This window comes from Protopterus annectens, chromosome 8.part0 (genome assembly GCF_019279795.1).
Source record: "Protopterus annectens isolate FY-2018-M chromosome 8.part0, PAN1.0, whole genome shotgun sequence".
NCBI classification, from domain to species: domain Eukaryota; kingdom Metazoa; phylum Chordata; order Ceratodontiformes; family Protopteridae; genus Protopterus; species Protopterus annectens.
The window spans coordinates 1,798,908,006-1,798,926,500 of NC_056741.1; the positions used below are offsets into that span (position 1 = coordinate 1,798,908,006).

The 18,495-nt window shown below is 38.7% G+C and overlaps 1 protein-coding gene across 2 annotated transcripts in view; it reads right to left on the reverse strand.

The window, feature by feature from the left end:
• Positions 1-18,495, reverse strand: part of SLC38A7 (solute carrier family 38 member 7) — a 456,284-nt gene that overhangs the window by 349,860 nt on the left and 87,929 nt on the right. The window contains exons 3-4 of one of the 2 annotated variants that reach the window (XM_044081294.1): positions 17,776-18,200; positions 508-706 (exon numbers count right to left, since the gene is read on the reverse strand). In XM_044081294.1, the coding sequence (XP_043937229.1) occupies positions 508-706; positions 17,776-18,036 (460 nt within the window). In that variant the 5' untranslated portion in view covers positions 18,037-18,200. Of the gene's footprint in view, positions 1-507; positions 707-17,775; positions 18,207-18,495 lie in introns of both variants that reach the window. The other variant, XM_044081293.1, reaches the window with a different exon arrangement.

Genomic DNA, 18,495 nt, shown 5'->3' on the forward strand with positions numbered 1-18,495 from the left:
CTTCTTTTTTATCTTGATTTTAATATTGCTTGTGTTATTTTGGATTGTGCTACCGCTTGCTTCAACCTGAGGACTGTTCCATTTGTGAACAGGTGTTTTGTTCTTATAATGTTTATGTCAAAAAGTGAAGAGAGAAAAGTAGTACTGAATACTCTAAATCCAAAAACCCTGAAAACAGGGTGTTTCCTTACCTGTCTTAATGACTCAATGACAAAGTTTATTACAGCAATAAAATAGAGCAAGGTAGGTGCCCACTTTGCCCCCATCCACATTGGCCTTTGTATGTTTATAATTTCTCGTGTCATTCCTTTAGGATTTGTTATTCTAATATATAATCCGTTTTACTGCTGATCTCTGCACATTTCAAGCATGACCAAAGTACTATGCAGATGTTTATGTTACTTACAGTCTTGTTATTAACAGCAAAGTGTATATTGACAGAATCTAACATTCCAGTTACTATTACACCTAACTCCATGGAGCCCCTAAGCAGCAGAAGTTACTTACTCTTGTCCAGCTGGTCCCCAATGATGATAAGGAAGGCTATGCATGTGCCAAAGGTATACACTGCGATGGCAACCTCACAGATGATACCCGTTACCTTGCCGCAGATCACTCTCACCACCTCTTGGTATGTAAGCTCATTGCTGATTTGGGAGCAGTAGCCAAGAATCACCAGAGCGCTGATTATAAAGATCACCAAGAACTGCAAAACATATAGTAGATCAATGCATTTAATATAGCAGTTATACATGTTTGAACACATCACTCATACGCACTTCAGACTTACAAAAATACAACCAAAACTTCAACCTTTTAATGTAAACACTGCTCATGTCAACATTTGTGACCTGCAGATGTCCTTTAATGAAGGCGCATCCTATGTTTGAACTAGTAATCTCTAGATGCAGCCTTGTCTCTTCCCACAGGTGATGTTACTTTTGTTTGTAATAGGTAGCAGCTCAGACTTTTCCCCTTGTGTCATCAATGCCTTCCATTACAGTAATACTCTAAAATCCTATCCATTTTCTAGGCTAAAAAAAGGAAATCACATGCCACAGCTGTAGAGACATTCTGGTTTCCTTTCTCCTTGCTCATCCAAGCTGTCTGAAATGCAGAGCCACTAGAAGTTGCCAACACAGGACAGACTGATAGAACTGCTCTTCAACTTACCTCAGCTTCAGCAAATGCATAGTTACCAGAGGTTATCTTTAAGGAAGTACTACAGCAGATAGTAAAATCATCCCTGTTATCTGTAACCACTCCATATGAATGGTAGTAGCTACAGAGTGCTGCCCTGTGTTCTCCGTTGTCCGTTACCCATACATTACCAAGGAAAAGCCACCCACAATCTGCAGATAATTCAGTGTATAAAGTAAAATGGTGCCTTCCTAACTGCATAGCCAGCTCTAAGTACACCTACACCATTACTACACAAGGTGCTCAAACCTTCTTCACTGACATGCCCAACTGTAGGGTGTGATACTGACTTGCCTGAAGATTTTTAAAGATACAACACTGCTTATATATTCACCTCTGCAGTCCTCAACCTAGCTGTCCCATATAAGTATCAAGCGACACACATGACAATGCAACAAAACATCATATTCTTAAACTGTTCAACGCACAGACACTGTTACACGTGCCTAGGAAAATGCTCCAGATGTGCACATACAGGCATTCATGTCCATGCACCACCAGCTGCACAACACTTCTGCTACTGTTCTAACTCCAGCGATGCCTCAGCTATTCAAAACTCCCTCTGCTCTGCAGCAGGGTGTTAACAAAGACATACATTTTTTGAGGGGTGGGGGGGGACTATTATAAATGTAGTCTGAAAAGTGGTATCTACATATCGTGCCAATAGGAATGTGTATGCACTACAGTGAAACCATACTGAATTAAAAGTCTTCAAAGTCAGTACCGGATCTCAGTCCACTTTTTTTCTTTGGTGCTCCATTTTCTATTTACTTCATTACATAAAAATAAATGGTAGACAACTAAGATGCAGATTAAATGTAATACAAAAAGGGTCAGGAGGCTGACCTTTGAAGGAAACACATCATATCGACGGCTGTGGCTCTGACATACTACACTGCAATGGGTAATGTAGCAGCTGTGAAGGTTAAGGAGAGTGACTCATTCCCACGGGATAAATGCATTTTTGATGCAAGTAGCATGGAAGAGAAGGCTGAACAGCTGCTGAACCAAGACTCCTACGAGTGCATAAGCAAATCAGGTGACAGCTCCAAATGAGTCTTCTTACCTGATCAGTGAAAATACAATGTAGGCCTTATCTACACCAGCAAACAGAAGTACTAAACACTTCACGTCACCCCCAAAAGTATGGTGCAAATGAACTACAGGATTTCTTTACATGTCATCTTAGTTAGTTAAAAATGTGGGAAACAAGAACAAAAAACTCCAGTTTGCAGTAATGTTGTTCACCGACACCCAAACTGTTCAGCATGAACTTTCCTCATAAACTCAGTGTAATAAAAATCGGTTCTAACTAAATTATACTTTTCCACACTGGTGGGAAAAGACTTCAGTGTTAAGTGCTGCTCAAAACATATTTATTACTTAAAAAACACAAAACAACAAAAGAGGTTAAGCACTTTCGTCCTCTGGTAACTGAACTTCATCAGAACAATTACCCATAAGTCAAGAAACCTTTTTATACATCATACTAAATTAATTGATTACATAGTATTCAAATTAGTAAAATTTCCTCAGTGTGTCAGCATAAACATCTACTATGTTGTAAAACCTGCTAGTAAAAACATATAACAGTTACAAATAAATGATTTACAACAATACGCAGTGCACTTGAAAGATAACTGCAGCTAAGATTAAAAACATTTTTTTCAGTATTTTATACAATACTCTTAACTAAAAATGTTTCCATACCCTATGTGACACATATCAAATGCGTACCCAATAGCACCAATGCATAATTATCCAAAATAATATCCAGCTTTGAGTTTTAGTATGCTGGAAATTGAAACATTTTCAGTTAAACCTGGTGGCCGGGTGGCATTGGTCTTAAGTTGCCATTTAAGTTCTAAAAATTGTAAGAAATCATCACTTGGTCCCCCCGCTCACCTAAGTTAACTTGCTCAATAATGCAAAACTTGAACTGGTGCGTAAGGTTGGATTTGATGTGCTTATATAGGAAGTTGTTTTCATCTTTCTTCTTGATGTCGTATATGTGTTGATATATCCTTTGCCTGTATTTACATTTAATTTTCTCTATGTAGAATGTTGTGCAAAGTGTGCATAACCCTAGATAAACAACACCCTTGGTGGAACATGTAAACCTGCCACTAGGTTACATGTACCCAAAGCCATGTATATTAAAGGAAGAACCTTCCATAACATACTTGCATTGATTACAGTTTCCGCACTTGACTATTCTTCCCTTATTTTCACATCTTCCCATTCTTTTCAGTATCAATTTAAAACTAAGAGCTTTTTTGCATATCACTACTGGTCTTTTTCCCACTGCACTAAGGTGGTCTGGGTTGACGTCAAAGATAGTCCAATTTCTTTCTAAAATCTCCCTCAAGTCATCAAATTCATTAGTGTAAGACAACACCATTCCATTGTTGATTTGTATGCCACTTGGTCCCTCTACTGCATCGCCCATTCTATCACTAGGGGTGGAGAGTGTAGCATTAGACCTTCCTAATAGTGGAACAAAGTGCCCTGAGGACCACTTCCTACAGACTTCAAAGATTTTTTTTCAAAAACAATTCTGGGTATCCCCCATGTGCAAACATACCTTTAAGTTTTTCTAATTCCACTTGGAAGTCATCGCCTGACACCATTCTTGCTAGTCTCACGCATTGCCCCCTTTACAATCAATTTTTTTTGGTGTAGTGGATGCATACTCTCAAAGTGTAACAGAGAGTTGGAATAACTAGATTTCCTGTATATAGTTGAATCAAATCCTCTCTTTACATACTTTTTGAGAAGTGTTATATCCAAAAAATGCACAGTGTTGCCCTGAATATCCATGATGAATTTCAAGAAATCTGTGGTAGTATGCAAATAGTTAAAAAAAAATATATCCAAATTGTGCACAGTGTTAATCCAGAAAAAAAACATATCATCTAAAAAACGTCCATAGAATGTCCAGCAGTCCTTGAATTCTGAATTAAGCACATAGTTCCATTAATTACAACTGTTCCATCAATAATAGAATGAGGGACCTAAATCTTCAACAGATAAATACAGTGAAGTAACAGGTTTATAACTCAGAGCCTCCCAATCCTTTGAAATAAGCTCCACGTGCTTGTTAAGTAGTGAGACACACTATCTCCCTTTAAACAAGGACTAGATAGCTGGGTGGGTATCCACAAATCTACACAGAGAAGGACTCAGTTTGGTCCACCTGGGGAAAGGAGGTGCAGCCTGAGGGAGGTAACTGTAAATGCATAACTGTTCACAAGACTAGATGGCCTTGGAATATCTAGAAAATCTATTGCTACAAAACAAGATGCATCTAATGCCTGGGCTGGCATAGGCATTAGTTCTGAAATAGCTGCTACTCTAAAAGGAAAATGGCATATTTTATAAATCAGATTACTGCAGCTTCTCTTTCAGCTTTGTGCAGTTTCTATGGGAAAAAGGCACCTTGCAAAAACGTTTTCCTACTGAACCCTCGATCAGTGGATTCAATGAATTACTGTAGTGGTATTAAAAAAAAAAAAGAGGATATCTAGGCATGAGGAAAAACAGAACAATGATCTGCAGTTTGGAAACCTTTCCTTGTGGTTTTCCAGAAGCTGACACCCTTCCCATTAACTTTCATTTCAATTTCTACAACTGTGGTAATTTTACCAATAAAGGTTTCATAACTCCCTTCAGGTATACTCTGACCCACCCCATACTTTGCCCTCACTTTTAATTAAAATGTACTAACTTCATTCTCTCCTTTGCATTAACTGCTACATCAGACCTTGTGTGATGTTCAATCAAAAATATTCAGCTGCCTTAATCATGTTTTTTCTAGATGAACTGTTGAAGGTGCAAAGAACATGCTGTCACAGCATGGGAAGCGCACTTACGATACATCAGCATGGAATGGACAAGCATGCTTACAACTGGAGTCATGTGATCATGCATGGCAAGCCGTACCATGAAACAATTTATTACTTCACCAAACTCAGTTGCTGAGATTGCAGAAACTTGTGTTACTTCCCTAACAATACATCTACTACACAATAACTGTACACTCAGCACTTCAACAATCCATCACGATTCACAGTCAACTAATTCTGTTACTTCTGTGTACATTAACCACATCAGCATACAATATCTCACTTCCTAATTATTCTAACATACTTCACAAACTGACTTGCATAATTACCAATTATCGCATACAGCTCTGTGCCAACACATACAACCACTACTTTTTTAAACTGTAAACAGAGTTAGTGAAGCAGGCAATCAAAGATCATTTTCAGCTACAACACAAGGGTAAATTTTATATATTCATATACATATGCATACACATTTGATTATATATATATATATATATATTATACACACACACACACACACACACACACATATCTGTATTGGTGTATCACTGTGTGCGTGTTTGGTCATACAGCTATAATACAGAAATATACACACACACAATTAAGAAATTACATATAGCATGCACACAATTAAATTTTACAAAACTATAGTATAAGGAAACTGGACTACCCTAACACACAAAACACAAAACTGAAACCTCGTAGCCAAAGCTAGGTCTTGTACAATAACAAAGCCCAAAAAAGAAAGAAAAATAAGACTGACCAACAAGGCAGTAAAAGCAACAAATTTTAATATACATCAAAAATACGGTTTAAAATAAGCTAAGCACTTTCGTAACTTTACCACTTCAAGCCATATATCTCAGAGTTGATATATATAATTGCATGGGGGTGGCTCACCCCCAACCATAGACCCCAGACAACACAGTAGAAATAGAAAGTAAGATTAATCTATATTGTTATAAAACCAAGTATTGTTATGATACCAGTATTAGTGGTGCAAAGGTAGCACAATTACCTTTGGTACTGGAACCAGAAAGCTGTAAGCTGTATTCCCACTCCAGGTGACTGGATTGCTGACACTGCAATGGTGCATGGGGGTTGCACAGCATTTAAAAGAACGCATACACACACATATATATATATATATATATATATATATATATATATATATACACATACATACATACATACACACACACACACACACATATACACACACACACATATACACACACACACATATACACACACACACATATACACATATACACACACACACACACACACACACACACACACACACACACACACACACACACACACACACACACACACACACACACATAATATATAAATAAGGTTAATAAACCTAAGTGCCCAGCACTAACCAACATCCTTCAACCTTACACCCCTCAGGGAGCTCTAAGATCTACTCACCAAAACCTAATCACTGTCTGCAAATCCAATCGTCCTGCTGGTCAGCTTCTGCTATCCTTTTCCTTAGCTAAAAAATGGAATTCTCTTCCTTCCACTCTAAGGGACTTGTGAAAACTTTAAAAGTCAGCTACATTCCTACCTTTCCTCTAACAGGAAATGCAACTGCACTTTCCCCACCTAGCTTAATAATCAATCCACCCCTTAAACTCCTGACTAACTCTGAGTACAAGCTAACCTAACATAAATGTACATATTGTAAATAACATAATTGTACGAATTATAAATAACCCATCCCACCTTTTTTCTCTCTTTTCCTTCTAAGTCTTTATTCTCCCTCTCAATTAAGTTACCACTGCCATCCTAAATATTTAGATACTATGCAACCAAAGAATTTATTCCTGTTCTCTAGCATGAAATGAAATTGTATCTTCTATACTATGATTGTATATTTAACTAAACTATGTAACATGGAGCTTTTCTCCCTGGGCCTCCACTGAAGACAGGCTCCCTAAGCCTAGTGGACCTTCCCGGTCATCAAACTGGAAACAAATAAATAAATAATACAGGAAGTTCCCCCAATGCACCGACTAAATTTCCCCTCATAGTATTAATACCACCTCTGGTCTTCCTTGAAGTGAGGCCACTAGCATAATTGTAAAAGATAAATAAAATAACTACTGTGGTCAAAGATGAAGGAGGCATTCCAGTAAACCTAATGAAGCCTGTAAAGTGTGCAAATGGGAAGAAATTCTTCATCTCTCTACATACCCTACACCACCAACCATGACTCAAACTGTCTTATATAGACATTTTAACCTACTCTTAATGTGCACAATCATTACCACTCTCCTAGTATCTTTCACCCTCTCTTGCTATGAATACCAAAGGCTGCCTATATATTACAGTCCCTTAAAACAAACAATCCCTTCTTCTTCTTTAGCCTCACTAACCCACAGCAACATTACATTCTCATCATCCTACCTGCAAGCACAATTCCATAGATTAACTTGCATTAAACATTTCCAAACCAGAAAACCTGACCCCACCCCATTAAAACTTGTGAAACTATCACAGAATCCCCACTGCCACCTATTACTACATGGTGATATTCATCCAAACCCTTGGCCCAGCTCTCCCAGTAATAATTCCCAATCCTACTACCCGTCCACCTCACATTTACCTAATAAAACCACAAACTCTCTTATTATTGCGCACCTTAATATATGCAGCATAAATAATAAAGTCACTGAGCTGCATGTCCTGCTAGATTTATACTCCTTCGATATCCTGTGTTTAACAGAAACCTGTCTCAAACCAGCTATCAAGGATAATGATATTCTCCCACCAGACTACAACATCTTGAGACTAGACAGTCCAAATAAAAAGGGCGGCGATGTGGCAAAATTGTTCAAATCTGACTTACAGGTCACCTCACTACATACTCAACCACCTTCACCTAGTAATGCTGAGATCTTAATATCCAAGCAACAAGTCAATGCTAACAAATCTATATACATCATTTGCTCATACATCCCCCCAGTTAATAACATAAATACTCTGGAAAATATCCTTAGTTACCTCTCCTCAGCTTTCCCTCAAGAAACCATACTATTATGGGATTTCAATATTGACTGGAATTGTTGTTCATCTGCAAACCCAACTACACACATCAATCTTTATGGCTTTCAGCAAACCATATCTTCCCCAACCAGAACCCACAAACCTAGTAACAAACAAACCGCCCTAGACTGGATACTAGTTAATAGTACCCAGCTATACAAAACAGGCTTACTCCCTGACAATATTAGTGACTATTCCCTGACCTTTATATCCAGACAAAAGACCTCAATTCCCAGCCATATTAACCTTAGAACCACAAGAAACAAGAAAAATCTGAATCCACTTAATTTTCAGGCTGAACTTAAAATGTGTAATCGGTCACCCCTAAAGACATTACCTCTTGATGAAGCAGTCTCATACTTCAATACTAAATTCTTACAAATTTTGGAATACCATGCTCCCTCTCAAACTATTAGAATTAGAAACAAACCTACTCCTTGGCTTACTAAGGAGACTAGACAAAAAATGAGACTAAGAAATAAATCCTGGTCCAAATGGAGAAATACTAAAAACTCTAATGATCACCTAAATTTTAAACAGCTTCAAAATGCTGCAAAAAAATAAATATTTTTGGATAAAAAAACTATTACCTAAAGTTCCAACAGACCCAACATCAAAACCCACAAAAGTTCTGGTCAGGATTAAACACATTGCTCCATCCTAGAAAGTCCAAAACACCTACTCCTTCCAACTTGTCGCAAAACTCTCCCACCCAGATTGCTGATATTTTTAACAATTGTTTCTCTGAAACAGTTGCCTCTTTAGCTAATACCCTACCCCCCCATACCATCAGTTATCACAAATGATTCACCCCTCCCAACAAACCTGCCACGCATACATTTCCAGTGCCAACATCACTCATACGTACCTTACTCTTCAAACTTAAATCTTGTACCCCATCAGCTGACCTCCCTTCTAGCTGAATATTTGCAAATGGCAGCTGGAGTTCTTGCCTACCCTATTTCTTTATTAATTAACAGAACCATCACTGAATGCTCCATCCCATATCTTTGGAAAGTCTCTCACATTATACCTCTCCATAAGGGTGGTAACTCAAACAAACTCTCAAACATCTGCCCCATAGCCCTACTTTCCCCACTTGCAAAAATTATGGAGAGATGTATTCACAGCCAAATACTTGATTACTTCCTCCAAAACCACCTACTAGTAGACTGCCAACATGGATTTAGGCCATTCCATAGTATGACAACAGCACTCTTATCCTTTACTGACTCCATTAATAAAAACCATAACAATAACATACCGTCCTCAGCCCTCTTTATTGACCTCTCAAAGGCATTTGACATGATTAATGATAAACTACTGTTAGAAACACCAAGTCTCTCTCATTTGACACCCAAGCTATCAAGTGGTTTAAGTCCTATTTAGAGAATAGACAGCAAGCAGTTCTTTGGAATAATAAACTATCCCCTCAGCTCCCTATCTCTCTCGGTGTCCGCACAGGGCTCCATTCTGGGACCTCTCCTATTTACCATTTTTATTAACGATCTGAAAACCTCCATTCCATAAGCCACTTGTATACAATATGCTGACGACTCAACATTAATATGTAGTGCTTCCTCACCCGCAGAGCGCCAAATTAAGACCCAAACAGTATTTAACTTAGTTGAAAAATGGTTTCATTAACGCCGTCTGCTCCTTAACCCCAAAAAAACAAAACTATTATTATTTACTGCCACCCTTAAGTCCTCCTCAATTAACTTTACAGTCACATCCAACAATGGTACTACAATAGCTCCCGATATGACGACCAAACTTCTAGGGGTTACAATTGATCATAATCTTACCTTTGAAACACATATTAACCTAACTGTTAAATCAGTTAATAGAAAACTAGGTTTCCTTTATAGACTCAAACCCTTTCTCACAGCCTCAACTAAATCCACTATCGCCCAAACTCACCTACTCTCAACCCTTCTTCTCTATGCCTCCCCAATTTACTCAAACCTCTCCAAAAGCAATATCCATAAATTAGTAACATCCTATAATAACATAGCCAAATTTGCTACTGGTTCTTCATTTAGAACCCATCACTGCCTGAATCTTAAACTATTAGGTTGGCTAGAATTACAAAATCAGATTCTGTTGCAACAACTTACCATCACTCATAATATTCTACATCATCCATCAAATACTCCCATACTCTGTAACCTTGTTAGCCCTTACAAAAACCTTACCACCCTACGATCTGCCAATAGGGTATTAGTATCTACCCTAAAATCCAACAACAAGTCTGGGGAGTGCTTGTTCACTAACTCTATTGGTAATTTATGGAACAAGCTTCCTACTGAACTAACATCCATTTCATCTACACCACTGTTTAAAAAGCACCTAAGAATCCTCCTAACTTCTCAATGGCTATGCCGTTGCTTGAATCCAGACTAACAGTATTCACTGTTTCCAGTTCCACCTCTGCTGCCTATGTAGCCTTTGTTTCTTACTTCCTATGAATCTACTGAAGAAACTCACTTCCCATGAACCAATGAGAGAAAAAAAGAAATTTGTTTTGGGAATGTAGCTGTTTTTACAAAAGTTTTTATAGCTATGTTAAGTATAAATCTTTTCATTAACTTTTTTTCTGCAGTTACTAATTTAAATTTGAAAATTTGTTTTGTTCTGTATGTAATCCCTCTGTTATTATTTTAATCTCTTGGAGCTTTTCTCCCCAGGCCTCTGCTGAAAATGGACATATATCCAGACAAACTTTCCCGGTCAACAAATGTAAAATAAAATAAAATAAAACTTTTAAATGTAATGCAAAAAACGAACTGTCAAATCATGCACTGCAGTGAAGCAAAAACATACTTACATGGACGACTGGAGTAATTATGACCCCTACAAATCAAAGACAAATGAACAGACACAGTGCAATATAAAAGGGCAGAGACACTGACCAATATAATGCTGAAAGGCAATTCACTGTGGAAGCCATCTTTCTATATGAAAGGACAGTGGCAAGGCCACAGATAGAGTAAAGCCTTTCAAAGGGACAATCAGGCTGTAGCCAGCATAAGTATAGGACTATCAAAGTGAAGGACTGCAGTGTTCCGCACAGGAAAGAAAATACTCAGACATTTACATGAAAAAGGGAAGGAATGATTTGGGCGCATTGCACTGTCAGAGCCAATCTAGTGGGGCAAAGTGAAGATGGATGGACAAACCAACGCAAGGGACAGCTAGGAGGAGAAGGATGGCTCTAGACAGAATACAGGAAATAATGTTTCGTGTACAAAATGGCAAGTCCCTGGAAATAAATACCCGAGGCAGAAAATTAAACATTTCTCTTGACTTCAGAAGTCAAGAATGCAGTCACCACAGGGATTTACGCTATCTGTAACAGAGGTGGAGCAGAGATAGGGAACAGGCAGGAGTAAAGATTTAAAGACTCAGAAAAGCTGATTTTTCTCATCAATATCAGTAAGTGAATACTTTTTTGTTTCTGTGCATTTTATGTAAGAAACAAGACATGCCAATTTAGGCAGTAAAGGTAAATTGCAGACTGCCAAAGAGATTTTTGAATTCCAACATCACATGCACAATGTTTACTCACCCCCAAAAGACTCACTATTCACTAGTACAAGCTCCCCTAGATGATACTATTGTGTACAGATAAACATTTTTTTCTGTTAAGGGACCATAAATAATGGACATTAAGCTGCAAAAAGGAATTCAGAAGAAAAGCTACCAGAAAGTTCCATGGGACAAACAAAAATGAATATAACCAGAGTCTGAAGCACCTATAGCCCTCAATACCAGAAGAGATAAGATAACAGGGTTAATGATACACAAGATCAGGGGAGTGAGTGAATAAGAAATAGAGTGTGAGACATAGAGAGAGCGAGAGAGTGTGAGAGAGCGAGAGAGTGTGAGAGAGCGAGAGTGTGAGAGCGAGAGTGTGAGAGAGCATGAGACAGAGAGAGCATGAGAGAGATTGTGAGAGAGTGTGAAACAGAGAGAGAGAGTGTGAAACCGAGAGAGAGAGAGACAGTGTGTGTGAAACAGAGAGAGAGAGAGAGCGAGAGAGTGTGAGTGTGTGTGTGACAGAGACGGTGTGCACGCGAGAGATAGAGAGTGCGTGAGAGACAGTGTGAGAGATAGAAAGTGTAAGAGAGAGAGACAAAGCAGACAAAGTGAGAGAGAGAGAGAGGCAAAGAGAGAGGCAGAGTGAGAGAGAATCTTAGAGAGACAGAGAGAGTGAGAGAGAGAGAGTTAGAGAGTGAGTGAGAGACAGAGTGAGGGAGCGAGAGAGTGTGAGAGAGAGAGTGTGAGAGAGAGAGAGTGTGAGAGCATGAGACAGAGAGAGTATGAGAGAGATTGTGAGAGTGTGAAACAGAGAGAGAGAGAGAGAGAGAGAGAGAGTGTGTGAGAGAGAGAGAGAGAGAGAGAGAGAGAGAGAGAGAGAGAGTGTGTGTGTGTGTGTGTGTGTGTGTGTGTGTGTGTGTGTGTGTGTGTGTGTGTGAGACAGTGTGCACGCGAAAGATAGAGTGTGCGCGAGAGCGAGAGAGACAGTGCGTGAGAGAGACAGTGGGAGAGATAGAAAGTGTAAGAGAGAGAGACAAAGTGAGAGAGAGGCAAAGAGAGAGGCAGAGTGAGAGACAATCTTAGAGAGACAGAGAGAGAGAGACAGAGTGAGACAGAGAGAGACAGAGAGAGAGAGAGAGAGAGAGAGAGAGAGAGAGTGAGAGAGAGAGAGAGAGAGAGAGTGAGTGTGAGAGAAAGAGAGAGAGAATGAGTGTGAGAGAAACAGAGACACAGTGTTTGAGAGAGAGAGAGAGAGAGAGAAGGAGAGAGTGTGAGAGAGAGAGAGAGAGAGAGAGAGAGAGAGAGAGAGAGAGAGAGACAGAGTATGAGAGAGAGAGAGACAGAGAGAGAGAGAAAAACACTTGAAGGAATCACCCTGAACAGGAATAGCATCTGATGGCAGGGAGTAACAGTGGCCTGAATCACCAAAAATATTTTTTTCATAGAGACAGCTGCAGACCCAAGGAATGGATAAGGATACAGTATACAGATGGAATAAAGATACAGCATACTGATGAAATAAAGATACAGCATACTGATGGAATAAAGATACAGTATACTGATGGAATAAAGATACAGCATACAGATGGAATAAAGATACAGTATACAGATGGAATAAAGATACAGTATACAGATGGAATAAAGATACAGCATACTGATGGAATAAAGATACAGCATACTGATGGAATAAAGATACAGCATACTGATGGAATAAGGATACAGCATACTGATGGAATAAGGATACAGTATACAGATGGAATAAAGATACAGTATACAGATGGAATAAGGATACAGTATACAGATGGAATAAAGATACAGCATACTGATGGAATAAGGATACAGCATACTGATGGAATAAAGATACAGTATACAGATGGAATAAAGATACAGTATACTGATGGAATAAAGATACAGTATACAGATGAAATAAAGATACAGTATACAGATGAAATAAAGATACAGTATACAGATGGAATAAGGATAAGGCAACAGTACGAATGGACAGGAGGCAGAAAGTTAAAAGCTGCAGAAATGGACAGACTATACAAGCTTATTAAGTCAGTTTAGCTTACATTTACATATTACACACACGCAAACTTTAAGCATATGTTTAAAAAAATCCATTGTAGACATGTGTAAGGGAAACGTTAGCAATTCATAGGATCATAGGTGAATCTGGGATAGCCTAACCAATAACCTGAGGTCATAATTAAATCCTGTACCTTGTGTTTATGAGGTGAAAACCTTAACCATTATGCCAAACCCACTCACCTCCATTATGCCACCACCTCATTATGCTAAACCCACTGACCCCAATGAGGGGAGGGTTGGCATAACTGTTAAGGACTTAACCTCACAGATACAGAGTTTGACTCTGACCTCTTTTTAATGGTTAGACTTGTAACAGGCTGAACACTAATACAGGGTCATAAGTAAATACCAGACTATGTACCTAGCATATAGTACTGTATACATTTTTTTTGCCCATACATACTATGCACTAGCTTTTTGCAATTAGTTTATTTTTGTGGGCATTTCCATTGCATTTTTTAGATATGCAATACAGTTGGTTTAGCTCAACAGCATTTACATGAAGTAATGACTTCATTAATGAACATATTTATTTTATGTCAGCTATGATTTCTGTATTTCCATTTTTTATGCTTTTTAATTATTTTTAAGATGTTATGAAAAGTTACAGGATCATAGAAGGTTACTAGGCTAATGGCCCTGGGGCCCTTACAAGCCTAGCCATGAGTTTATCCCCAAAAAAGAACCCTCAGTCCGCACCTATCACCCCTGTCATTGAGGGACAAAGGTGGAACCCATGGGACAAATCTGTTGTTTCCCATCCCCTCATCAAGGTTTTGCCTTTACAGAATCAGCAAGGTACTCTGTTTGACATGTATGGGAAGTCTATTCCAGAAATGGGCAGCCTCTGGGAGACAAACCTGTCTCTCCAGCTGGTTTTGTTAATGTTGCATATTAGATTTAGGTCTATCGAGCGGGTAATGCACAAGGAGATAGACTTACAGATATGGAGCATCTCTAGTAAGGCAGGGTTTGATATTGCCTTGTAGGCGAGACACAGATCACCTCTGAGCAATCTGTATGACACCAAGTACAGTGATAGTGATTTAGCCTGTCCGCATAGGACAGATGTTGGAAGCCATGGATTCACTTTGTGAGGTATTTCTATAGCCTTTCCAGTTGATGCAGGTGTTTGGAGAGGTATATACCAAACGGGGCATTATACTCAAGTACAGGGCTAATGAGGGAGGAGTACAGAGAGGTAATAACCTCATTTTTTTCTGGATACAATCCCTTTACTTATAAGATAAACCAAGTAAAAGGCTTTTCTGACCACTGCCGCAACATGATTGAATGTGAGATTGTTGTCAACCTGAGTACCCAGGTGTCTCACCATAGGTTGTGTGCTTAGGGGTTGCCACTGATGTGATAATTGGTTTATTATCAATATGTTCATCAATGTATCAACATTCCTGAACTACACGCATGACCCAACAGGCCCTACTATCCATTGAACAATGGCTCTCTCACAACCTATTGATCTTAAATCTCAAAAAGACCAAACTCCCCAGTTCTTACCAATATCCAGGCCTCCACTCTAAACAAACTGCAACAGACTTACCATAAAATAGCCAGATTCATTACTAACTCCCCATACAACTCACACCACTGCATTTCTTTAAACTCTCTTCAATGGCTTGAACTTCCCCAGTTTCTGCTATCTTATCAATTTCATATGCTACACTCTATTCTTTATAAACCCTCCTTCTGTCCATCTCTATCTTCCTTAGTCTCCGTCTACATCCCATCCCGGACCCTCCATACTTCTAACCAACAATTACTTGATATCTACCACCCAAAAAGGTCAGTAGGCAAACTACTCTACAAACACTCACTTGCCCATGCTTGGAACAAACTTCCCCTTGACTTACGTTCAATCTCCCACACCTCACACTCTAAAAATGAACTAAAAGCTTATTTTCTCAATTCCAGAACCTGCCCTTGCCATGACCCTACCTAGTCTTCCTTCCTTTTATGTACCTTCAAAAGGACCATACTTAGTACCTCATTACACCTCTCTCTCCAATGTGTCTACTATGCATTTGCACAATTTTATACAAACAAAAATGTTAATTGTTGACCTATTGAACTATATCAATGTAAAATTGTTACTTAGCTTCTTTTTAATGAAACTTTAACTTTATGCATGTATCCCAACATATGTGAATCATTTTGCTATACCTGCTATTATATCAATATTGTTTAAAATTGTACTTGTTTTAAAATGTATCACTGGAGCTTTTCTCCTCGGGTCTCCACTGAAAATGGGCCACAAGCCCAGTTGGACAATCCCGGTTAACAAATGTCAATAAATAAATAAAATAAAATGTTGAGTGTGGCTTGTGTGGAACTGAGAAGTGCGATCGTCAGAATGCAGCGATACCTTTAGGAGAATATTACAATGTCAACTCTGGAAGATCGACTGTTAACATGCAGTCGATCATTACACTGTTGGCTAAAGGTATCCCTGCAGTTTGCACACATTCAGATTGTGGGACAGTGCGGATCAGGAGAGTTATCCTTTTCTGCACTGTAGTGCGATCTCAGAGTTGGAATGGCAGGGGGTGTGGGGGTGCAGGGGGGCTTGCCCCCTTGCAAAAAATATGACTGTCAGCGCTGAGCAGTACGGATCTATTCCATACTGCCTGCTGCTAAGGGATTTCATACTGCAGAAGTTGAATTCAACTTCGGTTGCAGTAGTTCCGATGTTTCAGCCCATTTACTCTTGTAAGCATGGAACGTGAACCGCATTTTTGATAGGTTTACGTTCACATGTTCGATGTTTTGAGAGTAAACCGTGATAATCAGTTGGGACAGTGTTTTTGCCGAATGGTATGATAATACATTTTTTGTGTGTTTAACTTAAGGCCATGACTTTGGCACCAGTTATTTGTAGCTGAGAGACCCTCTTGCAGGATCATCATCCTTTCCTCATCATACAAGTGCACTTGCAAGTAGCATTATTTGCACATGTTTGGGCAAAAGGTTCACATTTCTGAAATACTGTCATTTTTTTACAGATCAGTGTTGATGCATTCGTTTTATGGTATGCAAAATGGAATCTTTGCATACACATTTTTTAACCAATGTTCTACTTGTATTTAATTTCTGGTACTTGTATGGTTTAGGATTCTGTACTACTGACTTATCTGTCATGCTAGTACAATGTATTTGCAAGTATTGGATAAAAAATACCACATAGCAATATTTCTAAATTGTGTTATAAGCTTCCTTTAACATCTAGTGAGATCTGTGTACTTCTGTGCAGTCATCTTTCAAATCATACTACATATGAAGTCAGGACAAGCCATTATTAATAAATAATCTTAAAAGACATGCTCATAACTTGACACCTATTTAGATTTACAAACTAGCCACATACACATCACTCCTACCCACCTCCCAAATGAAAAGACTACCTTTCCCACCTAGAGAGACACAGCTATGGAGTAAGCAGAACAGTGCAATAAAGTAGGTGAACAGTGGGAATGCAGTGTTTATGACTGGCTCTCCAAGGTGCTGTTAATCTAAAATATCCCATATTTTTGTCACTAGTCGAGAAGAATGTGTCATACTGTTTCTGACTTGTCTACCCCTCAGAGTCTTGCATCAGAATGAAAATTCAGCAGTCCCAAGCAAGTACAACTGCAAAGTTGCAAACTTACTTTGACCTCTCTGTAAGTGCTTTACTCGTATTCCATTTTTTTGGGAACTCATGTCTTCACAAGTCACACAGAGATACTTAACTTCTGTGCTGACGTTTTAGTCCTAGTTCTCAGTTTGGTAAAGACAGTGTATACTAGTATTTTTTTCTGGAATAAAAACAAACAAGCCCATGTGTTTACATCAGTAATCTCCTAGAAACAAATTCATTCATGTAATAGACTACATTTAAATATTAAGAATAGAAAAAAAAATTTGAAAAAATACAAGAAAATGACCCATTTCACTAGGCATGATTACTCAAGCCTTTCTTTCACCTACACTGAATGACAGCATGCATTTGAAGCAGAAACACTAATGGTAAACCTACCATTTGTAGTGCAACAGCTGCAGCTATTCCTCCCGCCATGTTGAAAGCAGCTGGGAAATTCAGTAGTCCTGCTCCAAGAGCAGCATTCACTACAATGAAGACAGCACCAAAAAAAGAGATCCCTTTTTGCTCTTGTTTCCATCCGCTCTTGCTTGCGATTTCCACATTTGGGCTCTGCAGGAGCCTGGCCCTTTCTCCAGCATCATCGCTCCAGCCAATGTCATTGTAGTCAGTGTTCACCAGACAATCGCAGCGAGGCATTCTTAGAATGCGTGCACTAGGGAGACCTTCCCAGGAATGGAATTACAAAGAATTCAGTCAATATTAGATGTTAGAATCTCCATCATCTTGTTACAGTCCACGAAGAGTAAACACAGATCAGATATGTTGGCTCTCTTCAACGTCAAAAGAGTAGTGTTTCTTACCTGAAACTTTGAAGAATAAAATATAAAATCAGCTTTGCTAAGAAAAACAAATTTATAAAAGTTATTAAAGTGAAATTCTAATGTGTAACATTATAAATGGGGGAGAAGGGCAAAAAAATGTTCTTGCGCCACATTTCTAAGACTCATTAAAATCCCACATCAGTTACTGAGGCATAAAGTGAAATGAACAGGTATGGAACAATTACATTTTGCTGGTGCAGTCCTCATTTTTGAGCCAAGAGCCACCCGCCGTTGTAAACCTTGGCTGAAGTTGATTGCCACTGTTGAAGTGACT